The sequence below is a fragment of the Branchiostoma floridae genome, chromosome 2 (genome assembly GCF_000003815.2).
Source record: "Branchiostoma floridae strain S238N-H82 chromosome 2, Bfl_VNyyK, whole genome shotgun sequence".
Classification (NCBI taxonomy): domain Eukaryota; kingdom Metazoa; phylum Chordata; class Leptocardii; order Amphioxiformes; family Branchiostomatidae; genus Branchiostoma; species Branchiostoma floridae.
This window is the reverse complement of record NC_049980.1, coordinates 10,267,276-10,291,323: the sequence shown is the minus strand read 5'-3', so window position 1 is coordinate 10,291,323 and position 24,048 is coordinate 10,267,276. Positions and strand designations below refer to the sequence as shown.

The window sequence follows — 24,048 nt, the reverse complement described above, 5'->3', positions numbered from 1 at the left end:
AGCTACCTCAGCCCCTAGAACTATGTAAGGAGAAGAGCAGTATTCTCTGTTCAAAGTTTCATCCAACTCTCTTATTTTGTTAGTTAGGTAAGTAAGGTCTCTTAGCTTGACACTAAATCTGTTTTTAGCCTTGCTTGGTACAAAATGATATTACCCTCTTTTGAATTTACTTATTTTTGGCGTGATGTGTGAAGACACAGGATAGAATGCAAATTTTTACAATTTTCATTCCGTTTGTAGATAGTCAGACTAGTGTATGCATGCAATATGAAAGTTAGTACATGTGTCTTTATTCCTTAGATTTCCTGCTTTGAAAATAATCAGTGCGTATTACAAAATAAAACGTCTTCACCGATTACTTGATGAAATGGAGTGACAAAGACAAAAGATGTTGAGGTCTAGAAATTAATAAAAGTGTACCATATGTTGAACTTTTCATGGTATAATTTGCTTTTCTGTATAATTTATGCAGAAAGAACGGCTGAGGATCATCCGTGAAAGGAGGGACAAACTGATCAAGGAGGGCAAGTACACACCACCGGAGTACGCTCGGGAAACACTCCCGCAGTGAACAGAAGAAACATCAACAAATCTAGACATACATAGCTGGTATATATAGCCAACAAAGAGGTTTCAGTGATGTGAATCTATATGTCACTTTTACTTGACCAAACTGCACCAGAACAAAACAAAACTTCAGCTGTACATTATTTCACTACATGTCAACTTTGACCAGTATCGCTTGTGATACAAAGTGGCACCCTGAAATATGTTAACTAACTACATTGAAATTGAACAACAAGTAGATGTGATGGGATTTCATTGGAACTTTTGATTGACATGTTGATTGCTTTTGTTGTTATTTGTCAATATTGCCAATATCTAAGCTACTTGTTCCCTACTGATCTATTGTCAAGTAATGCCACACTGGATCAGTTACATGTGTAACACTCTAGATCTGAAAGGAAATGATGGATTGAAGTAAAGATGGTAGAATGAAATGTAAGAATTGTCTTGAATTCTGGTATATTGTGGTTTTTATATGAATAGCATTATCACTTCATTCAGTTCTAGCAGTTAAGATTTTTTTCTAGTTTATGGAACTAGGCCAATCAAGCCGTAACAGTAACATTTGTTGTACGTGGACTTACAAAAAAATGTAACACCTTCATTGTGGTGTAGTAGGTTTTTGGTTGGCTAGGAGTATCACTCTTATGTAGAAATTGAGAGGGGCGAGTAAGAACAGAAAGAAACAAACATGCCGATACCTGGGATCGAACCCGGGGCGGCAGATTACAAATCATGACCGCTATCGATGTCGCCACAAAAACTCAGATCTGTTGGGCAAGGATGGTAGGTGGTACAGTGGAAGGCATTTAATTGCACGTCGGATAAAGGCACACTTCGGTCAATTGCACGGAATCCCCAAATCCATGTGGTGGTGCGGTCCAACTGGGTAACTTCGCATTATCACACACGCCGGATAATTGCACGGAATTCGTTGGCAAATTGGTTGTGCAATTAAGCGGCTTCCAGTGTACTTGAACACCATTGTTACACTTAGCCTGAGTACCATCCTCCATAGTGACCACTGGCTCAGTACTTTAGCTTGCTAACCACAGATAACAAATGAAAGGACTGAGCCAGCGGTCATTATGGAGGATGGTACTTAGGCTATATCACTCCAGTTGAAACTGCTCCTCCGGAAATAACTGATTCATTTTTTTAGCATTACATGTAATGCAAACTAGCATTAAATGTGTCCCTTTTGCTGTAGAAGTGCTCGGATTCAGGATACATGCACTGTGTTGGTACACTGCTAGGGAGTGCTGTGATGTGTTATTTGTTGGCCACCCCCCAATGCAAGCTGGCAAGGAACCTTTCCTCAAGGGTTGGCTTACTCTGCCATAGAAGTCCTTCATTATCATCACTTCTCTTGATTCAGTGTTATTACATGTAGTTAGATTTGAACAGGAAAAGGCAAGGAGGTTTTTAATTATAGATTTTATTGACTGGAAACCCCCAGAAATACCCTCCTTCAAGCTTTTGTTGGTATGGTGACCTTCTTGCTAGGTCTTTGTGATTTAGCTCTAGGGGGTAACTAAATACTTTCAGAGGTTTGTGCTATGTACGTTACACATGTAGATATAACATTGGCAAATAGCTGAAAATCAGCTTCTTAGTCCGTTTCCACATTTATTCTGAAGTGTTGTAAAGTTTGAAACAATCTCCCCCTCCCCCCGCGCGACGTTAGTTGACTAGTCCATGCCCCACGGAGGTGCCAACTCCCCAAATTTGGACCGCTATGTGTGCCCCTCTTGGAGGTCAACTTCGCACTGGGGTGTGGTTGCTTCTGGCTAAACAGGGGACCGTCCAGTATACTTGTAAACTTGGGTCTTGTAACTAGAGGCGAACAGTTCCGAGACTTCTAAAATGCTGGCGGAACGCTGCTTCAGACTATATTATATGAAATAATCAGTCCTTTTCCCGCCCCCGATAATGAAGTAACATCTTCGACAAATGTCGACCCTATAAACCCGACGCAAGTTACCGATAAATGAAACTGATATGAAAAATGATGAATGATAAACATTGCAAAGCTGACGAAGAAGGGAACATCGATATACTGTAGTGTATAAAGTTAGAGTTCGGCAGGCAAGAGCCAAGGCACGATGGGAATTGAATACTGTCAGTTTAGGTCTAATTGTAAAGCCATAACAGAAAAGATGTGTTCTTTCCAAACTTAGAGTACATCTTTTTATATAATAGTTTATGAAACAAAAAAGGCGTGAGCGGCACGGAAACAAAACAGGAGTAATATTGGCTGACCAATTCTTGGAACATCCTGGTGAAAGTGAAAAGGTGTGGGCGTTCCTTCCTTGTTGACGGATATACCACATGTATACAAATACCCTGATACCACATATTCGTTTTCCACCGTGCTTTTCACTACCCTCACAGATACAGGCGTGGTTTACCCCCGGGGTCTGCCTGTCCTCATCACGTCTGCGGATCACATTGTACACATTTGGGCGCGTCCCTCTCTACTCCGCCTCACCCTCCATCTCACTGGGCTATCCCGGGAAAAACCAGCTCTCCTGTGACCTTTACCTTTCCTCTACCATCACGACCAACCCATCTACAATCCCGTCTTCACGATGAGTCGCGAGTGGAACCACGGCCTGCTCGGGTGTTTCGACAACATCGGGCTGTGCCTGATCACGTACCTGGCGCCCTGCTACACGGCGGGCAGGAACGCCGAGGCCGTGGGCGAGGACTGTCTGGTCTGCGGAGTCCTGACGCTGGTGCCTCTCGTGGGAGCCTGGTTCAGGGCACAGGTAAAGTGCACAAGAACTTTTTTCTGAAGACGTTATATCCAATACGAATTTGAGTAAGTAAGACGCAGCAATATTCTATAGAAGTGAAGTTTTACGCCCAAGAAAAGATGTTGTGCGAGGACTAGTAGTACTAGAGTGAAGTGATCTGAAGTGTTTCCTCCAAACATAAACTTGTTGTTTCTCATCACCATTCACCAATCTTAAAAAGTTCGTATACAACGTTTACTAAGGTTCACACCGAGTATTTTGTTACTGTTTCATTCTTGTTTCAAGTTCAACGACTACGCGATAGTCCTGTCAAATTATGTCACTAGCCCCTCACTAACGTTGACTTTGGACTGCCGGAATCCCCTTTCCAATTTTACATGGGGCTGCCGCTAGGAAACTGAGGGATTGGTCATAAATTTTATGTTGCCATCCCGTGCGATGGTTTTGCAAGGGTTAATGTTTCGTTATTGATAATATGTATGTATAAGAAGATATTGTTGGTTTTTATGAAGATGGAACTGTCTCCACGCTCGAAAAACTGTAAAATCTGTCCCAAATTTTCACCTCCCATTTGGTCAGTTGGATCACCCCTGTCTGAAAACAGGCCCCCATATTGAAATGGAAACCGCGGAGGAGGCTTGTTGACTTAGAAAAGTTCAGGGTCAACGTTTACAGGATGTGATCGCCCCCATCAGAATTCTTCACCACTAGTCAAAGCTGTTTGATACAGGATTAAGTCCCCTTCCTCCATGCTGCTTCCAACTGAACGTACAATGAACCTTTCTTCAATGGCTTGGCGACTGAAAGAGTCTATTTGAGCGCCAGATTATTTCCTGGGCTTGCAAAGTTACAGGCCAACTTTTCTGCTATCCAGGACAGGCAGAGTTTCTATAGCGGCTTGTTGAGTCTTGAGATATCCGACAAGCAGCTCTGTAAAATATTTGCGGAGAGGACAGAAGAGACTCGGGAGCTATGATACGGCTGGATACCAGGCTGATACAATCTGGCATTGGAGAATCTGGCAAAATTTTTCCGTCACAACATCTGCTTGGAGAGATTACTGATGAGGGACGGTGCACCTAGGGAGCACCCCCGGGGATCCTGTTGTTTCAGCTGTTCTGTCTTATTACGGGGCAGATCGATTTTCCCCAATCTTTTCCTGCCCAACCCACAGTTCAGACCACAGTCCACGCCTGGTCCACGACTTTCACAAAAACACGATAATATACTATTATTACATCGGTATATACCATAGCTGCAGCCAGCCGATGATGATAACAATCATCGAAATCTCCGAGCAGATCCTACTGTAGCATAAGATAGCATCAAAGAAGATCGCTGCCGGAACCCCAGAAGAGTAAAGCCGGCCTAGAAGTGTGTTTTGCTACCTACATGACAAATGTACACCTCTTGGCTGACTACACTCCTTGGCCAGTTTAGTACTATCTTATGCTATCGTAGGATCTGCTTGGAAAATCATGATTGCCAGCCATTCACTCAATCAGATGTTTGAACTCATGAAGGGCTTTAAATTCTGGCTCCTCGGTTTTTCTGACACAAATTTTGCTCATAACATTATTAGACAGGACTACAGCATAGGGGCTTATTCAAGGCCCCACTGTTTATATAAACAGCTTCCTACTTTTTACTACATTTTAGCACAGCCCTGGCACAACTAGGGGAAAATCACCGAGATGAGGACATCTGGTTCCCGTTACGGCGTTAGCAGTCGTTTCCTGTTCCCAGTCTTTGAGGGCGTTGAAGGGGTTTTACATTTGTGCCGCTCTGAATAATGAGAACTTAATTTTAGACCGAGCCATTCAACATAAACTGCCAAGCTGTTGTTACGTTAAACATTAGTGCTGTTAAGAATTTGCAAGGTGCAAGACTGATGACAGAATTGGCTGGATCCCAGAATTCGAAAACGGGACCAGGGGAGTCAGACTCCACCCTTAGAAGTTAGGTTGATGTTTTCCCTGCGAAGCCGACAAACTCCACTCATAGCAAAACTTTTCCCAAAACTTCCCTGACAAATTATTTTCCCTATGATGAGGTCTATGATACCCGGCGTAGTCAGTGGTAGAGAGTAGAGACTAACAATGTTCCCAATCAAACTCTGCTTGGAGAGTCCAGCTGGGTTGGTACCCAAATGTACAATAATCTCTTTTTTTTATTCTGCAGATTCGAGGGAAGATCCGAGAACAGAAGGGCATAGAGGGCTCCCTGGTGACAGATCTGCTACTACACCTGTGTTGTCCGTGCTGTGCGCTTGCGCAGGAGGGTCAAGAGGTCGGCACGGACATCCCCACAGTCTCCATGGTCAGGGAGTGATGACGTCACCAGAAGGACGCCATCCTGGAACTCCATTCTTCATTCAATTTTAGTCCATCCCTCTCATGTCTGTTTATATAAGGACCAGGTTTCGTTAGCTACAACACAAAGAGACTTGAGTTTTCTGCGTACATCACCCTTTTATTTAGTCTCTGTCCACGAGAAACATTTTCTTTGTGAAAAGTAACAAACTTAGACATGTATCGCTGCAAATGATATATTACCTTCTCATGGTAAATGTCTTTTCAAAATTCTGCAATACTAATTCCCTTGTGTAGCTGTCATCGATTTTCGAGTCAAGGAACTTCCACCAGTTAACTTGTACAATGTATTGTGGTATATCATCACATCGAGGAAACGAGATATGCCGACGACACCTTTTCACCGATAGTGTGTTACACTTGCATTCCGCCAGGAGGCGTGCCATTTGTATTGGACCATGTTACATACATCTAAGAAGAGTCTGTCACGTATTTCTATTAGACATGATACAACAGGGCGTGACAGTGCTGTTTTGCTTATCATTCGTCCGCAAGTGCCTTTAGATTGTATTGTATATATAATCAACGCTAGGTAGATATCTATAGAGCGAATGTACACCCGTAGTGCGATTGGAATGTTATGTAGGAGATAGTTCTAAACTGTACTACGATATGAAGTATTTAAGCCACATGTACATGTCCCGTGCTGCGCAGTTTGAGTAAAGCTTGAAGGCGCTATTATATGAATATCAAGTGTTATATCTGTGTTCATGTCGGGAAAGACGACCGCATGTAACCCTGAATACCTACATTGCATCATTCCTTCTTCACCTGCAAATGACCTTGGAAGGGTACAAAGTTCTGTGGGGTGACCCATGGGGTGATGAAGGCAGGTGTGCCTGTTGTTTCAGTCGCCCCATTGTTATGACAAACAAGTTACCTGACCATACAGCCCCGTAAGCAAGACTTCTCAAGCGAGACTGGTCAAGAAACAGGCGCACTGACCCAGTCGGAGGGCCGAATACCACACCTGGAGGGGATGGGGTGTCTATTCTCCAAGCAGAGGTTGGGTCGCGGAGATCGATAGTAGTAGGGGAAAATCCCGACCACTACTATCTCCACGCCGCAACCTCTGCTCGAAGAATAGGGGTGCCATTGTTTCAATTTTTTGTCGGTTGACATTTCAAGTTTTGAAATAGAGATATTTCAATAGAGACATTTCAAGTTTTGAAATAGAGACATTTGAAGTAGAGACATTTCAAGTTTTGAAATAGAGACATTTCAAGTTTTGAAATAGAGACATTTCAAGTTTTGAAATAAAGACATTTCAAGTTTTGAAATAGAGACATTTGAAGTAGAGACATTTCAAGTTTTGAAATAGGGACATTTCAAGTTTTAAAATAGAGACATTTCAAGTTTTGAAATAAAGACATTTCAAGTTTTGAAATAGAGACATTTCAAGTTTTGAAGTAGAGACATTTCAAGTTTTGAAATAGAGACATTTCAAGTTTTGAAATAGAGACATTTCATGTTCTGAAATAGAGACATTTCAAGTGAAATAGACAAACTAACAAAACATTGAAACCAGTGGCTAAGCGGAAGAAGATTAATCACTCGAATAACTTTTCGACAGAGACTTTAAGAAGTTAAAGGTTATGTGATGTACACGTAGGTTTCAATTGGACCAGCAGTTGATGCCCGACTGGTTTGGTTGATAGAATTACGTGTTCCAAGGCGTTTTTAGAAATCATTTACGTTGCTATTAAAAGCCAACGTAGGAAAACCTCAACGAGCGGGAAAAAAATCTACAAAACGCTTCCAAATGCGTGTAAATAAACCGGCTCCATCTATATCCTCAGGTACTGTGAGAATACCACGTGACCCCTAAATTCTATCTATACCTGCCCCATGGCTGCCTCCAGGGGGTATTAACGATTGGGTGGGCGGGTTATTGGAAAGACGGATATAACGCCCTTTCCACGTAATAAAGGAAGTCATACAGAAACACTGAAACCTATCTTACTGATAGTATAATATCAGCGATATCTAAAGTAATATTAATTCAAAATTCACCAGAACATCATATACTTTCGGTGTCTCGTGCAAAGGGTTCCCAATATCAGTCAAGTCCAATTTTGCTGCGATAATTTCAGACGGATTTCTTACGCCTCGTGATTCTTTTGTCTCCGAATGTGGGCCAAAAGTTCGGTACATGTCTCCCCGGAGAGATCGTACGACCACTGATCGCGGCCTCTGCCGTGCTATTGGACCACGAATTAGAGGCCAAAGGTCGCGCGCGCCGGTACGTTTTCAGTAGGCCTGTGCTCAAGCAAATTGACTTTGTCACACCACACCTAACATTAACATTCGTGTGGGTGGGTTCGGGGGTAGCAACGCCGAGACACCGGCCGGCCTGGCAGAAAACGGACCGCCCTTTGAGGTAGGACATTGATATAACGTGTGGTTATGTTGGTATAGTTACTATCCAAGGTTAGACTGACAGGTGTGTGTGTGAACTGATTTCATACACGGTGGAATGGGTAGTCATGTCTTCGGCATAGGTAGGCGTGCCATACCAACAGCATGTTCGCCCGGGGTCATTGGCGGGTAGCATACCTTTGCACGAAGAGTCATGTTCACCTTTGGTCTCGAGAACATAGCAACACAACGCATGTGGCAGCCTCCTTGTTACATGCTTTGTAACATGTTAGATGTTACAATTCCAAGCTGGCGGTTTGATGACATTCACCTGCAGGGTTTATTCGGTCGGCTGTCAGACATGCCATTACCCTACTCCACTTAGTGACTGCAGACAGAGGTTATTACTGTAACGTCAATACTGTATCTGCCATAACCCTAAATTCCTAGTTAAACAGTGAACGAAATCGGAACAGGAATACGAAATTTGGTAACATCACAATATGTAGAAACGTCAGTGGCAATTACACGTTGGATAAAGTGAAAGGATCGAGGCATGTTGATAGATTGTGGGTGGATTTAGCACTCTAGCTAACCACATAAATGTAACATGGGTGACATACGGGATTATCAACAAAGGAAACCTATTGAGACTGTCACTGCAAAATTCCGTTGGTATAATTTAGGTGTGAATGGGATCATGCGGTAGATGACAGCTGCTGCTCAACGTTTAAAAATGCGAAACCGTTGTTGAAGAACGATTAATTTAATCAAAGTTGGGCCAAAGTGACAGGAGTGGCAGATGGTCGTCAAAGAAGACCTTTTGGACATATCTGTGCATTTTTTGTACCATTTAGGATATGAATCAAATCCCAAATACTCAATATTCTGCATATGATTTCCAGAAAAATCCGACAGCAAAGAATTTAGATTGGTTTGGCCAAAAATTAACAAATCTAACGTTAACTGCATTACATGATGGTAAGCATTGATCATGTGTGTTCAAAGTGTATTTGTCGTGATTTTGGTGTTTTTGTGTGGGTGTGACTTGGGCAGAATGCCACAAATCGTTGTACCAGTAACGTTACCACATGGCACATTAATTCTCACCTCGCATTCTCAATATTCCAGTTCGGTGAGTATGCTAATTGTCTTTCAATTTCTGACAGTAGAAGAGCAATTTTTCATTTCCCCTACAGCGAAAAGTTGTGTCCCATGACCCAATTCCATTCTGTGACAATCACGCCCAGGACCCATCAAAGTCCCTGTATTTAGTCATTTCCATGTTGGCCCCCATGTTGTACTTGCCGTTCCGACGTTTTGAAACGATCCCGGCTATGCCCTTGTTTGCCTTAATTGGTTACGCTAAGCCACTTGTGCCGGGAAACGTTCACAATCGTTAATATGTGTGTGTGCGACTATTTATGGCGCCCATATCACGCCATGTAGATCAACCAGTCGGCACACAGGGAAAGTCAGGCGCGAACTTCAAACGATAGATGATGGTATTTCTAGCGTTACAATCTTACAATTCCAGATTGAGCCAGAGTCTAGTCTTTACGGAGGAGCTAGTTGAGATCAGTGTGATACTGCCTATGGGAACCATTGTATGTATCTGTCGGCAGTGGTTTTTCCTTAGCATATGTCCCAGGTCTGTCAGCAAAATGGTTAAAACGCACATTGTGGTGAAACGAGGTCACTCATGTCATTAGAACTGCATCTTCCTGCCCTGAATAGCAGGCTCTACGAAATTGGGGAGAGGGGCTTTTTAGGCCTTATAATCCGTACGGAGGTCAGACGCAAGAAATCGACTTCAATAGAACCAAGGACGGTATATATATATATAGAATACAACACGGTGTATTCCGTATCACCCGAGATGCTGCAGCCCGACCGCACTCGTGGCGATCACCTGATATCAGGTAAAACACACAAGTAATGTTTTCCGTGCAAACAAGTTCCCAAGGGAACAGTGTGCCTAAAAAGGAAAGTAGATCGGTCGATGTTACGTCAAGAGAGCAAAGATCCCCAGCACGAGATCGTCATGGAAAGTTCATCACGTGGAGGAGTAAAGAACAAAGTTCAGTGAGTCTCCTGTAGCTGGCAAAGCACCTTGTTCCAATGAGAGGTCGTTTCCATGACATATGGTTAAAGGCCATTGTATATTTTCCCATTGGATGTTACGGTATTGCAACGTAGTAACTTACTGTGTTTGAACAGGTACAAAAATTGCTGATGTGCTGAAGTAGTTTTCACGTGCCTTCATTACTTCACTTGGACAGACTCAAAGGTCGGAGTCCAATTCCATGTTTTAGCGCTAAACCTTTTAAAGAGTTTTGTCATGAGGGCAACTATTTAAGAATTTATGAAATTGCTAGTCAAAGAGTCTGGTTGTATAGTGACAGTGACCTAGGTACCTATCGTAGTGGACTGCAGTACTGGATATGGCGTTACCGCTCGATTTCCAATAGTGACTTTGGAGACATATGGCGTGTGTACGTGTCACTGTTGCTAACATGCAGTAACGTTACATGTAACGTTAGCATCAATCCCTTGGACCTTGGTTAAGCAAGCGCATGATATGGCGTTAACACAGCCTAAATGTACCAAGTCATTGTTGCCAATATGAGGCGTAAACGCCTGGGAATATTTGTTAAGACCAGACACATTACTTTGCATGTATACCCTATCATGTATACATAGGACCTGTGGTTTCTTTGACCCTGACATACCAGCACACAACCCAGAATCAACCAGGCGATAAAACCCAAATCATATGGCAATCAGTTGGCAAACAAACCCCGGGTGAGTTATGCACGCTATTGTCCTGCGCACCGATAAGTTCTAAAAACGTGTTGTTTGCGATTGTACTGCCGTCGATGTATCAATGCACTTTTGTCTACACCTACTTTAACTTATCGTTTGATACAATCTTGGTAATTTGTATCATTACAGATAGAAGCGCAACTTCAGTAAAGTTGCTCTTTTTCCTCGACCTTGTGACAACACTGCACCACCTGCCATAGAGAGAGATGGCCACGGCTACTGAGACTGTCAAGGACTTCTTGGACGAAGCATGGAAACTGCGAGGTAACGTAACAAACGACAAAGTAACTTTACGGGGAAATTGTCACTTCCGGTACTAGGTCTCATCTTGTATTGGGTTATACTGTACCGTTTTGGTTTCGGTCGATGTGCAAAGACTCAAGGCAAGGCATCGACATATTATTTACCTTCGCTAGGGTTACGTTTTGGGTAGCATTTGTGAGTGCGTATGTATGTATGTGAATATACAGCAGAACTAATGCATGGCTAAAAAGATTGTATTGATAGTTGGTATTTGTGTAAGTCTTGATGGGACCTCGAGTTAGATTTTGGGCCTCCTAGCAGCTTATTACGATACTGCAGCGGAACCTAATGAAAGGCGAAACATACATTATGTACATCACTGTGTTCTACAGATCCCAGGACCAGAGACTGGTTCATGCTGGCCTCCCCATGGCCCAATGTGTACCTGACCGTGCTGTACTGCCTCATGGTGTGGCTGGGACCGAAGGTGATGCGCAACAGACAGGCCTTCAGTCTCCGGACAGTCATGATCCTCTATAACATCTTCATCACCGCGCTGTCTCTCTGGATGTTCAAAGAGGTGGGACTCGCTTCAGAGGAGTGAAGCCGGCCTAGAAGGGTGTTAGGCTACCGGACGCTCCTAGACCGGCTTCACTCCTCCGGTAGATTTTGATACTATCTTATGCTACCATAGGATCTGCTTGATTAAGAATCACTGTTAGGGCTGACCATCGTCACATACAGTTTTCTGTTACACACACTTAATTTTTGTGATACAAAAGGTCGTTGTTTACACTCATAACATTTTTATGCAGATTCTTGGAAGATTCAATCTCGAGGTATTCGTGAAGCGTGTAAGGTTGTGTTATTGTTTGCGTTTCTGCAGATTCTGTTGAGTGCCCTGAACATGGGATACAACTGGACATGCGCACTGAAGAGGCCTGAGGACCCCGAGGACATCAGGGTAGGTCACTGGCCCACGTGACTAGCTCAGTTATCTACGCTATCTATTGTTTATCTCAGACTACAACAGAGTTTTGTTTGGTGGCTTAGTCAAGGGTTGGGAGGGAGCAGCCAGCTGAATTCCTTTTAGTATACAAGAAAAAATTGTAAACACAGGGAGGCAAAAAGAAAAAGTCATAAAAGCAACGGGAACTCGACATATACATAATTTCTTTGTTTAGTAATAACTTCTTCACTGTATTAATCGTCCTTGACATCTTTACAGATGGCCAACGTCCTCTGGTGGTACTACTTCTCAAAGGCAATCGAGTTTCTTGACACGGTAAGACATACATTCGAGCCCTCTTTTATTTTGATCGAATGGATGTATTTTGAAATCCAAATAAAAGACCCACGCTAATCAATGACAGCAACCTCATACATTATACGAAGGTCTTGCAAACTCGGTGTGGATACAAATATTTTCAAATAATATCTACTCCTTTGTAACAACGTGAGGTGTATCTTCGCAAGCGTTCCAACCTGACAAAAAGGTCGAATGAACATAAAACATTGCAATGTATTGTTCTGACGGATACCAGATATCCTAATAGTCCTCATGAAACATTCAGAACGTCTGGAGTGTTCCTTTTGTGATCATTGGAGTGGAACAGATTTAAAAGTATGACTACACGTTTGATATTAATTGCTGTAAAATCGACCGACTTGTTCGCTTTGTAGTACTGTCAATATACTGTAGTGTGTCTGCGAAGACAGCTTTGAGTACTGCTCGCACGGGGCAGCTTTGCGTCTACTTCTACTAGGCCTAGGGGTAATACTTTTGTACAAGGCGAATTGATTTGTCCGTCACAGAATAAACGCAAAAATAGACAAACAGCGATTGAAAAATATACATATACCGATAGACCACCCCTCAGTACAGATCGTGAAACAGCGATTGAAAAAGATACTAATAGAGTAGACCAACCCTTCAGTACACAAATCTTTATGTACATGTACTAGATAGCTATGTATCTGTCCACCTGCCCAAACCATTGTCATCTCCCCTGTCTGTTGGACTAGTTGTTCTTCATCCTGAGGAAGAATAACCACCAGATCACGTTCCTGCACGTGTACCACCACGTCTCCATGTTCAACATCTGGTGGGTGGTGCTGAACTGGGGAGCGACCGGACAAGGTAGGGCGACTCGGACTATATGGCGTTCCAAGGAGTTTATATAACCTTTGTAAACCCCTTGGTCATTCTGAAGAGATAAGTGTTTCTAGGTAATGTTAAAGTGTTATTTTACATATCTTTAGAAATACGACAAATGTCACAGCCCGACGCAGATAAACCGCAATGAAAACAAGATTATCGTTTAAAATGTGTGTTTTACTTTTGTAGATACAGATCTAGAACTCAACTTATGACAATATCTACTATGGTCGTAAAGGCTGAATCATTCAATTTGATATCATGTCGTAATAACCCCCAATCACACTTTACTTAGATGGCCTAAACGAAGATAGACTAGTAGACCACACAGAGACCAACTATCTTCATTGCCGACAAGCGGCCAATGCTATGACAAAAAGAACGGAATCTCAAAGCAGAGTTGGTGAGGAAGATTGTTTTCATGTTTCCCGTTTTGTCTCCGTCGAAAATGGGACATATGATAAGAAAGTCACGATATTACCCCCACCCAACCTCAGCTTGGAGAGTAGAAATCTCCCACTATTTACGCCAGTGCACAATAGTGACATGCCTTGTCTACTTTCAGCGTTCTTCGGTCCGCTGGCTAACTCGTTCGTGCACGTCATCATGTACACGTACTACTGCCTGTCCGCCATCCCGGCCCTCAGACCATACCTGTGGTGGAAGAGATACATCACCAAACTCCAACTGGTACGTTGGTACATCATGATAGTAAAAACATTTCAGTGGTTCAGAAGAGCTATAGTTCGACAGCCTACAAGGCTGATATTCAAGTCGTAGGTTTCAAACAATCTAAATTGAACATCATCATTTAATACCCTATCAAACTTGCAAACACACAGAAAACGGGTCGGATGTATCGTCCGAGGCAAAAGTTCACATTGTGCTTACATGGATTTGTAGCTCTGTTCAACTGCTATTCAGTATATATTACAGGTTCCGTTCACATACATACATACATACACAGCAACATGCATCAGTGAGATAAAAGTTGGGTGAAAAAAAGGTATTGCCTTTATAGGGTCATAGGGCTGTTTGTATTGGTTGCAGTATTGGAAGGTGGAGCACATCCCTCTCCTTCCATCTTCTTCCGAACCGTCGGAAGTCAGGTAACCATTTTTACATCTGGGTGGAGTGAGGACCCAACGACACAACGTCTAGCCAGGATTCGAACCCCGGACCTTTAGTTGTCGTGTCCGCTTACCTAGCCACACAGCCAGTCGACACTACTGAGTTGAAGTACTGCAAAGTGGCGTCGTATGTGGCGTAACTGGTAGAGTGATGGGTTCGGAACCAGAGGTCCCGAGTTCGATACTCGCCGTGCCCCCGACGTTGTGCTCTTGGGAAAGGCACCTTCCTCACTTCACCCAGGTGTAAACATGGGTACCTGACTTCTGTCTTCTGTGGCACTGTCAAAATAAGTTACTAACTTGAGTGCAGTGCTACATTGCCCTCGTCTGTCCCAAAGCAAATGTGATAATTAAAGCTACTAAAATGAAGATTTCTTCTTCCCTCAGCTGCAATTCTTCATCGTGATCTTCCACACCTATAGAGCCATCTACTACAAGTGTGGTTACATCCTGTGGCTGCAGTACTTCCTAGGCTTCTACATGTTGTCCCTGGTAGCCCTTTTCTCCAACTTTTACATGCAGTCCTACGTCAAGAAGAGGTCTTCCTCCAAAGACCAGAAGGACATGGATAAGAACAAGAACGTGTACCAGAACGGCGCGAAAGCTGTTGATGGGAAGGTCCATGAAAACAACGGGGTACGCAATGGAGACGGCATCAACAGAAGGGGGGCTAAGAAAGCAGATTGAAGGGATACTATGTAATACGTTTATGTGCACTCGAGCAACTCTTTTATATTTTCATTTGATTTGATTTGTCAAAATTGCAACATATATATTCTGCTGAACGAGCTCATTTTGTATCCAATTGATTTGAAATTTAACGTTACGTATTTCTGTGCTTCCAATTTGTTGATCTTATCTCTGACGAATATTTAGCAAAACTGTTTAGTTGCACATGCTCTATACAGTAACAGGCCAATGTAACATGCAAAATAACTGAAGAATGGCGCCGCATTATTTTGATATACCTGGTGGTGGTGTTGGGGATTAGTTGAACTTTCTGAAGTTATATATCTAGAGGCTGAAAAGATAGAAGCTAGGATCTCACTGTATAGCATTGACGTAGGATTAGTTTCCGTATCACGTTCGCTGTGGTAGCTAATTTTCCTCGAAGGTACACGGATTACAATGGTGCACAATGGTCGGTAACATCTAGCCTGAATGCCAGACAACACTGAATCTCACTGATGATATCTATTGTGCGGGTCAAGGGGGGGGGGGGGGTTAAGGGCTGTTGTAGAATTTCCTGTTTGCCCTGTGTATGCCCTAGAACAGTGGACCCTCTGCGTGGGAGAATAGTGATATCAGATCACTTGACACTTGTTAAGAAGAATATCATAAACGACAAAAGTTTATACTTAGGCCACTCGGATTCCCAGATACTAGTAGCTTACGTTCATCTATACTGTTCAGAGTAAGTGTAATAAAATCATCTCTAAAGCCATCATTTGATAAGAATTTATTTAGGGTAATATCAGACGAATTCTATGTTTTTTTCAATACGTTTTACTCAGATGTTTGCCGTGTCTATTTGTAACAAATATCATGACTAATAATTTTTCTAGACAACGTCTGTTGAGACAACAAATGTCTACGTACGAAGTTAGCACTCACTTCTGGTGTTGTATCCTCCTCGAGAGCCACAAAAACTACAGTTATGTTATTAAGAGTTAGCTCTATACTACTGCGATAGCTGGACCATTTCTACTTCTAAAATGCACAGTGTAAGCACAGCTTTACAGAATAAAGTAGGATAAACAAAAGTTTCGTCAATTATTCAGTTGTTTTCGTGTGTCTCATTTTTGTCAAGGGGGGTTGATGTGTGTAATATTCATCAAAGACCTGGTGGAGATCACGTCGGGAATGACAAAAACGCCACCATGCGGAATGTACCTGATTTGATCAATTAACGTTAGGATGAAAAATTGCAACGAGCTCGAGACCTCGGCAGTTTGTCAACGATGCCCGCCAAACTAGCCGGAAGATAGAGTTCATACCTCGCACATAACGGGAGGATCTAGCCCTATATTGAAAAACATATCGGTGTGCCTGCAGAATCTCTGAGCTGGCTCAGTGAGACGTTTCAGCGGCGTAAACACATTTTGAAAATGATCCAACTGACAGTAGATCACGAAACTCCGATATATCGCTTCACTGTGCCCTGCTTGCTATCATATGTGCACTGACGAAATCGCATTCTCATGCATGCGGTGAAACACTCACGCTGCAGAATGTCTTCTATCACTTTGACTAAACCGGACTAGTCGTCCAGACCTGTCCTTGGTGCTGAAAATGGCATCTGCAGAAGTGCGGTTACTCTAACCTATTTTGTTGGCGCTACGAGAACACGCTGCACTCCACGAGGTTCGGTGACAAGAAACTCAGTGCATCAATATGCCATCAGGATCAGGAAAATTGCCAGACCCGTAGAGCCTGCAAGAAAGCTTGCGGGATGTTCAGTTACCGAACGGATGGCGTCAAAATGCTTGTGACATTCAAAGGTCATGCATAGGATCTAGGATCCCATTGTCAGATATTGGCGTAACCTGCAAAGTAATCAGTTCTACCGGCACTTCGAATAGCAGACATTCCGACGGAGTATGTTAGAAAATAAGCTTTACGTTATGTTTGCATAAGCTAAGCGAATTGCATGTACAAACTGTAGTTTCCTGAGATGCAGCTGCTGAGATGTGTTTAAATTTTTGTTAAGTTTTGTCTTCTAGCTGGCAAATGAAACCATGAACCTGGTACATTTTTAATCTATTGCTCTTTTTGACTGCTGATCATTCAGCTCTTGTGGTATGAAAAAATAGTCAACGCCATTATATCATATAATTACTGTAATTACATTTAAAAATACAAGTACAATATATTCAAAGCTTTCATATATTTTGAGATTGGTGCATACTCTGGCATGAGAAGAATGTGATATATACTCTTGGAGCTGGAATTGAAGACTACAACAATGTTACTTAGTACAAGAACCTGTCAACAATTTGAACTACATTATATTCAATCATGAATATTGCAAATGTCTATCAGTACATCAACTTACCCAAGTTCTTAACACATCACGTGATATGAATGACCCAAAACCTTTTTACAAAACTTTACAACTCCACAAAGCTTCAAATATTTTGCAATTCATATATAACAATTAAACACAATCTGATGTATACAATTAATCTGCACAAATTTAGTAAATTTTCATTGCAATGTTAAAGCGCAAAGTGACAAATATTTCAAATTATAGCTTCCTACGAACCCCAGTTTGATAACAAAACCCTCCAACTGTCACCTTGTCGCAAGATAGACCGACGATGTTGTTCCAATGTTGCTCTTTTAATCCATGAAAGCTCTAAATCTACAGAGCAGGACCTCACACTGCCAACCTCTCCTGACCCCCTACTCCCTGTCATGCACAGTTAGCCTTGGGCATGCATAAAACTATTGCAGTGACTCTGTCACATGCCTTAAAATCAATCTGCACACATGAAAACAGACTTATAACCAACACATTACATATATATCTTAGAGCTATGAAACAGCATGAATCACATTCCAGGATAAATACTTGTTTCCAAGTCTTTACATAAATAAAACATCTCTCCACAAACTCTTAGACAGTTTCAGAAGGCCCTGTGGGACAAAGGTACAAAAGAATGGAACTAATACATATGACCTGTACAAAAACTCTTGAAAACAATGACACCACAATTGCACTTGCTAATATTAGACTCCTGTTTTTGACAGCCCTAACCCTAACCCCATCTCTAGTGCAGTCAGAATATGGGGCTATGGGAACATAGGACTGTCCTCTTAAATTCTGACAACAATGCAATATCATACTAGACATCTACAGTGTACAGTTTCTATACATAGAGCAACATGATATGTAAAACAGCTATACAAATACAAATACAAGAATACCAATTTGAGAGAATCCAACTTCTTGTTTTAACTCTAGACTTAAAGTAGAGTTCCTTGTACAACTCTTAGACATGATAGCCACAAGTGCTTAAAAGCCAAATTTGATATGTGGCAGAAAAACTTTGTATTTGATACAGGGGATAGTTGCACATTAATTTGTGGATATGTGTACATATAATTACAATCATTTGATAGTCACTGATTTCACCCATTTCTGTGACCAGAATAATAATCTATCATTCTATGTACAGTGTACACTAGTCTGGATTCATTGGGTGAATTGTACCAGGCAGTGTTTATTGTATCATTAATAATGAATAGTTACAGGGAATATGTGATGAATTTTCAAAGGTCCTCATGATCATGACAATCCACCAATGTGGGCAAGGCTGACTTCCGCTCTAACTAAAATATACTGAGCGTTAACAAACATGCTAGGTTTATCATCATAGCTTCCCAGTTTAACTCATCATTTGTGACTGAATGCACTGACTGCAGCATTTTTAGTCAAGTTTGCCTAACACTACGCTACCCAGCCTGCATTAAATGAACGAATTATAGTGCACAACAGAGAAAATTGTCTTTGTCTATCTGGTGGGACTACTTGGTAAATTAAACCTTTAAGCCTTGTAAAAGTCAATCTGTACTGCTGTTTTATGCATGTTCCTCAACATCTTTTCTATGAAAGGTAGTGAAATCCGACAGTAGCGGAAATAATGGCTCAAAAGAAACTTCATAGTTTTGTCACTTCCACAGACAAAGCAGCTGTTATAGAATCATCATGATGTCGTGGTCTTGGTGATGTGTCTAAATGTCCCATGAAACTGGTCCTAGAGAGCACATGGGATCCATACAATCGTGTTGAGAAGGATAATTCTTGCAGGTGACATCAGTATGTCTCTAAGACAATGGATTTCAAGCAGTAAGTCTCCTTGAGCCTTCAACATTCCAAGTACAAGAACCAAGTCATGACTTTGATGCTACTTGATGTGCAGATTATGTGATGTTGCAGATCCATCTTGCAGAGTTCAGCTCCTACAGGTGTCAGTTGGTAATCAGGGCTGGAAAACAGACAGATCCTCAGTCATTGTCAGTCATCCAAGATTAGGCTTACATAGGACAAACAGCATGAGGGATTGCATGTGTTTGTGAGGTCCCATGTGGGATTGTTCTGGATTCTGTGTGGCACAACATCCTATTTTCATATTATAAGGTATAGCATGGCACCCATTTAACATTTTAACGAATCCATGATAATTCTACTGATACAGTTCTCTGTACACAGGATTTAAACTCTTGTATGTGCAGAAAAAATTGTACAGTTAAAGATCTTGATACCCCCAAAAATATGATGATGTGGTGAATGTGACAAGTAAACAGGTAGGATGGAAAATGTTAAAGAAACATCATCAGTACAGAGAATGCAACTTCCAGCTTTATAAGAGAAATGCTAGGAAGTTACAGTGAAGGATGGGAAATGTTTGAGAGTAGAGACAGAGTAACCCACCTGTGGTGTTGTCTGGAGTAGCAGTGGACAGGTCAGCAGGCAGAGTGGGCAGCTGGAGAGAGCCAGGCAGCCAGGTTAGTGAGCAAGGAAGGAAGGTTACTTAAAGGATCCCAATAATGCATTCAATATCTGATATAATAGAATGACAGGGAATAAGGGAAGGTGCACAGGAATACCATGAAAAGATTCTACTATTTGTATTGCCAGGACACTTATAAATTATGTCAGTCATTCAGAACATGCGTTAGCCAATCTTATTTCTACATGTACTCTGAGTTTCAACTTAAAATTGCTGTATGCATGATCCTTCATTGCTTCTTAGTCTCACCTCATACTGTTTTGTAGGACAGTGCAAAAGAAATGTGCATATTACATAAAAAGAATTAAAATCTAGACAAAAGTCCTTGATGAGACTTCATTGTGCAAAGTTTTTATTGAGTTTCTTATTCTGTGATTGGCATTATGTCTGCAGGCTGTTTAGTCATGATTTTGGTACTTACGTCATATCATATAACATAATATCACAATGTATCATACTGTGTTGTATCATATTACAGTCTGAATCAAATTCTGAACACTTCAACACTGATATTGATAGTGGGAAAGATCCCCCCCCCCCCCCATTAACTGTAGTATGCAATTCAATCTCATGAATTTTTCATGTCAACCAACTCTACCCAGCCAATTTGTATCTGATCCATGATTGTTACTATAACAGCACTAGAAATTATTTCCTTCCCAACACCTCATTTGCAATGTTATTGGCTTGACATTGATGCCAGCTACAATGTAATGCATACATCCAGCTTAATCAAATTGAAACATCCTTCACTCATGGGATGTGAAGAAATGAAAGTTAGCTAAGCATTTCATTTCATACTTCCACATTCTGCGATGAACATTGTATCGCTGCACAAGAAAAGTGATATTTTCATTATCCTCGGGTGCACTGTAAGGCCATACCAATCTAATTGATTGGTTCACGGATTCGCTCGCTCCTATTTTTTGGAAAAAAAAAAAAAATTGCCGCTCAGCAAATTTTCATCATTAATGAAACCATTCACCAACTTTCTGGTGTAGCAAATTGGCCTTTATATTATAAGCTCCTTAAAATGTGGGTATTATTATTGCAGTTATATTTTTTCATTCATGAAGAATGGGACAAACATAAAAACTGACACTACATTTTTTGTACTTTTGTAATTTTCAATGAACAGGTGCTGTTACTGTACAGTAATGGTGTTTTTGTACTTTTTTTCAAGCTGAAAACTTTTCATTCTTTATGTTTTTGATTAGCCCTTATCTTTACCCCAACCATTTTACAATTTTTATTTTTATTTTTTTTTCGCCCTGTTGCTCCATATTTTTGAAGAAAAAATCCGTGAACCAAGAAATTCAATTGGTGTGGCCTAATGTGACAATTCAATCACATATTTTTTTGCATCTTTAGTATCAAACTTTCTCTCATTTGACAAGGTACATTTTATGAAAGGAAATGTTCCCTAATAACATTGACTGTCAGATCAGTCAACACTTGTAGGCCTGTTATTTTAACAGCAGAACATTAAGCTGTTGAATTAGTATAATGATGTAAATGCAGTTCCCCACTTCTTGTCTAGATCTACTAAATGGAATGTCAGTGAGGTCATCAGATTGGATTTACACCAAACCTGTTATACTGTGTTGTAAGTTTATTGTGGACTGTTTGCGAGCCCTTTTCATCAGAAACAGTAGCTGTGTCGTGTTAATAATGTATGAAAGGCTCCACAGGCTAGGATTACCCGCCGCTCGCGTGCAACAGGTTTCTGATGTCTTATCTGAAGTATCCAGCTAAAATTGCATGGGAGAATTAAGTGTCAGGCCATTAGAATAACAGGTCTAATTATTAAAAGAGAAAAAGTCTGTTGCCCTAATAGACAGAAATGAAAAGAAAAAGGAAAATGTGCTAATGACCAATTATGTGTACAATCAAGGACTTGCACAACATGCACAAGAGCTGTCTGACCAGTTTTGTTGTTGTAGTGGTGTTGTTTTATAATGGATAATTAGAACTGAGTGCATACTGTAGTTTTCATTTAGCAAAAAATAATCACAAAGGACCTTCCAGATTAACAGTGCAAAAGACCCATGCAATTTCCTTTTGGGCTGTTTTTTCCTGGCTTAAATGGTGCTAAGGAAAGTGATTTTGCCGCCAGGATACAGTGTGTCAATGTTTACCTTTTCTTTCATTTATAATCCCTGAACCATTACGGGATAAGGAGAACTTACCGATCGAATGAGAGGAAAGTAGGTTAGAATGCATTCACTGTTAGCATAAGGAATTTTGCAGTCTGATTAACATAATTCTGTAAATGAGGACACATTTTCTGATCCGTAAGGATTACTATGTCAAATACTGCAGTGCAATATTCATAGTGATGTTATGAATAAACATTACCAATTTAATTTAATCAGGGAAGTCTGCGAAAATCGTGAAAAGCAATTGCAGAGACAGCTTTTATGGGAGTAAGTCTCATTGTCTTGAACGTTAAATTTATAAGTTAATATTCTAATCCCACTGTCATATCACCCTGTCGTTTTTTGTCTCGGCTGAAATTTGTCAAAATTTACAAACATTGTTTTTTTTTTCTTGCTGATGATAAGGTTTTTATTTTTCTAGTCTTACCGTTGACGCTGTTGGCGTAGCGGCAGGTGTACTGGTGGCTACCGGTGTTGTTTGCGCGGCCGTCGGGCTCGCCAGGGTGGTGTTCGTGATGTTGGCGGGGGTACTGCTCGCCCCTCCCGAAGCGGCTTGTAGCGTCGTGCCGGTCCAGAAGAAACTGTAGTATATCGCCAGCACGATGGCTGCCAGCGACACGCAGAAAACGTAGGCGAAAACCGTGGCGAGGCGGACCCACTTCTTGTTTGTCTTGGCGGCCATTTTTGCCTTCTTATCGGAGGTGAACGTCGGCGGCTTGCTGTCGTGCGGGTAGCCGGTGGGGGCATGTTGTTTGGCGGAGCTGGGAGCGGTGGAAACAGGTGGCACGTCCCGCTGCATGGTGGAGCGTATCACGGCAGCTGTCTTCAGGAGGAGGAGGAGGAGGATTGGTACCCACCTGGGAGATCGAACGTGCGACTCTCTCACACAGGCTTCCTGGCGCAGAATTCCACTATGATTACACGCCTTGTGACAAGAATAACACCTTTTGAAAAAAGCGAAGCCCTTTCGTGTGCGCTACCGTGTCTTACCTGGCGCAACCGGTGTTGCTGGATGCACACCTGATGATGAGGGACCATTCATATTCAAATCGGGAAGGGTTTCAGGGGATAATCTACGGAAAACTGACATGTAGATTTGTAACAGATCAGAAGCAATGCTTTCGCACAAACGGTAAGGTTATAGTCAAATTGTATTTGGTTTAAAGGAGTTTCAGATAGGAAAATGCAGTACGCACTTGGCTATGCATGATTGAGTGATACTCAGTGGTTCATCCCTCATGTTTATGACGCAGACGGCAGATGTCATCCCCTGTAAATATTCATGACGTCATCGCGGTCAGATACTGTCGCTTTTAGTTTTACTGGCAGACTAGGCGACATAACCTTTTCTCCAAGCAGATGTACGGAATAAGCTTGTTTTGTGCCATATTTTCGATTGTTTCACTTTCTTAGACGCATCGCCTAATTATGCAAGGTAATAACACCGAGTGTTTCCTTTCAAAAGGACTATTAACATATCAACTTGACATGATAATTGTATGTCTTGATTAGTGAATTAATTAAACTGGAAATTGGCTTTCAATGGTAATTTAGATAGTATCCACCAGAGTATATGATTGTGCTTATGATGGTTGTATTTGTTGGATAACTTAGCTTAACTTAACGAATTAGTTAGTTTGTAAAGTGCTCTTCATCAACAATTTAACTGTAACGTTACTACAAGATTTTTGTGGATTTTCACATTCAGTTCTCTTACAGAGAGTAAACTGGGTTCTTTTGATGAATCTTGACCCAAAGAAAGAAATGAATTATGATGTCATTTTTCAATGCCAAGCATGCAAATTGTGACATTTGCAAAATGCCAAGATTCTAAAAACTATGTGTATATGCTTATTCATATACTGTGTTTAAAATTACCCCCTAAGCTAGTAACATAAAGTATATGATAGATTGTAAGTCCACATGCATAGTTCCATTGCCAATTTAAATTAACAGAATA

The 24,048-nt window shown here is 41.5% G+C and overlaps 4 protein-coding genes across 6 annotated transcripts in view; 3 read left to right on the top strand and 1 right to left on the bottom strand.

The window, feature by feature from the left end:
• The window catches only part of LOC118407967 (NADH dehydrogenase [ubiquinone] iron-sulfur protein 5-like), a gene marked incomplete in the record, with an annotated part of 3,052 nt that extends 2,033 nt beyond the window's left edge, over positions 1-1,019 (top strand). Inside the window, 1 exon segment of the mRNA XM_035808575.1 lies at positions 473-1,019. Within this exon segment, the coding sequence (XP_035664468.1) occupies positions 473-571 (99 nt within the window).
• A 1,960-nt stretch (positions 1,020-2,979) lies between these two features.
• On the top strand, positions 2,980-6,385 carry LOC118410294 (cell number regulator 10-like). Its single transcript, XM_035811853.1, has 2 exons — positions 2,980-3,338; positions 5,508-6,385. Exons 1-2 carry the CDS (start codon positions 3,159-3,161, stop codon positions 5,655-5,657), a joined length of 330 nt encoding a protein of 109 aa, XP_035667746.1. The 5' UTR covers positions 2,980-3,158; the 3' UTR covers positions 5,658-6,385.
• A 1,514-nt stretch (positions 6,386-7,899) lies between these two features.
• On the top strand, positions 7,900-16,176 carry LOC118410228 (elongation of very long chain fatty acids protein 2-like). 2 transcript variants are annotated; one of them, XM_035811790.1, is made up of 9 exons: positions 7,931-8,078; positions 10,277-10,346; positions 11,012-11,146; positions 11,518-11,705; positions 12,012-12,089; positions 12,354-12,410; positions 13,151-13,265; positions 13,849-13,973; positions 14,801-16,176. In XM_035811790.1, the coding sequence occupies exons 3-9, from the start codon at positions 11,089-11,091 to the stop codon at positions 15,098-15,100; spliced, it is 921 nt and encodes a 306-aa protein (XP_035667683.1). In that variant the 5' UTR covers positions 7,931-8,078; positions 10,277-10,346; positions 11,012-11,088; the 3' UTR covers positions 15,101-16,176. The 2 variants fall into 2 exon arrangements, with proteins under 2 accessions (XP_035667682.1, XP_035667683.1); XM_035811789.1 differs by lacking the exon at positions 10,277-10,346 and having other exon boundaries at positions 7,900-8,078.
• A 1,062-nt stretch (positions 16,177-17,238) lies between these two features.
• LOC118404974 (putative transmembrane protein INAFM2) lies at positions 17,239-23,940 on the bottom strand. 2 transcript variants are annotated; one of them, XM_035804376.1, is made up of 3 exons: positions 22,516-23,940; positions 19,851-19,902; positions 17,239-19,404 (listed from the first exon to the last, which is right to left on the bottom strand). In XM_035804376.1, the coding sequence occupies exons 1-3, from the start codon at positions 22,885-22,887 to the stop codon at positions 19,388-19,390; spliced, it is 441 nt and encodes a 146-aa protein (XP_035660269.1). In that variant the 5' UTR covers positions 22,888-23,940; the 3' UTR covers positions 17,239-19,387. The 2 variants fall into 2 exon arrangements, with proteins under 2 accessions (XP_035660269.1, XP_035660276.1); XM_035804383.1 differs by lacking the exon at positions 19,851-19,902 and having other exon boundaries at positions 22,516-23,914.
• Positions 23,941-24,048: the final 108 nt, after the last annotated feature.

Excerpts from the sequence above, each read along its gene's own strand:
- LOC118404974 (XM_035804376.1), bottom strand. The coding sequence starts at position 22,887 with ATGCAGCGGGACGTGCCACCTGTTTCCACCGCTCCCAGCTCCGCCAAA. Across the intron at positions 19,903-22,515 it reads CTACGCCAACAGCGTCAACG|CTGCCCACTCTGCCTGCTGA; the intron begins GTAAGACTAGAA and ends GGCTCTCTCCAG.
- LOC118410294 (XM_035811853.1), top strand. The coding sequence starts at position 3,159 with ATGAGTCGCGAGTGGAACCACGGCCTGCTCGGGTGTTTCGACAACATC. Across the intron at positions 3,339-5,507 it reads GAGCCTGGTTCAGGGCACAG|ATTCGAGGGAAGATCCGAGA; the intron begins GTAAAGTGCACA and ends TTTATTCTGCAG.
- LOC118410228 (XM_035811789.1), top strand. The coding sequence starts at position 11,089 with ATGGCCACGGCTACTGAGACTGTCAAGGACTTCTTGGACGAAGCATGG. Across the intron at positions 11,147-11,517 it reads CGAAGCATGGAAACTGCGAG|ATCCCAGGACCAGAGACTGG; the intron begins GTAACGTAACAA and ends TGTGTTCTACAG. Across the intron at positions 13,266-13,848 it reads CTGGGGAGCGACCGGACAAG|CGTTCTTCGGTCCGCTGGCT; the intron begins GTAGGGCGACTC and ends GTCTACTTTCAG.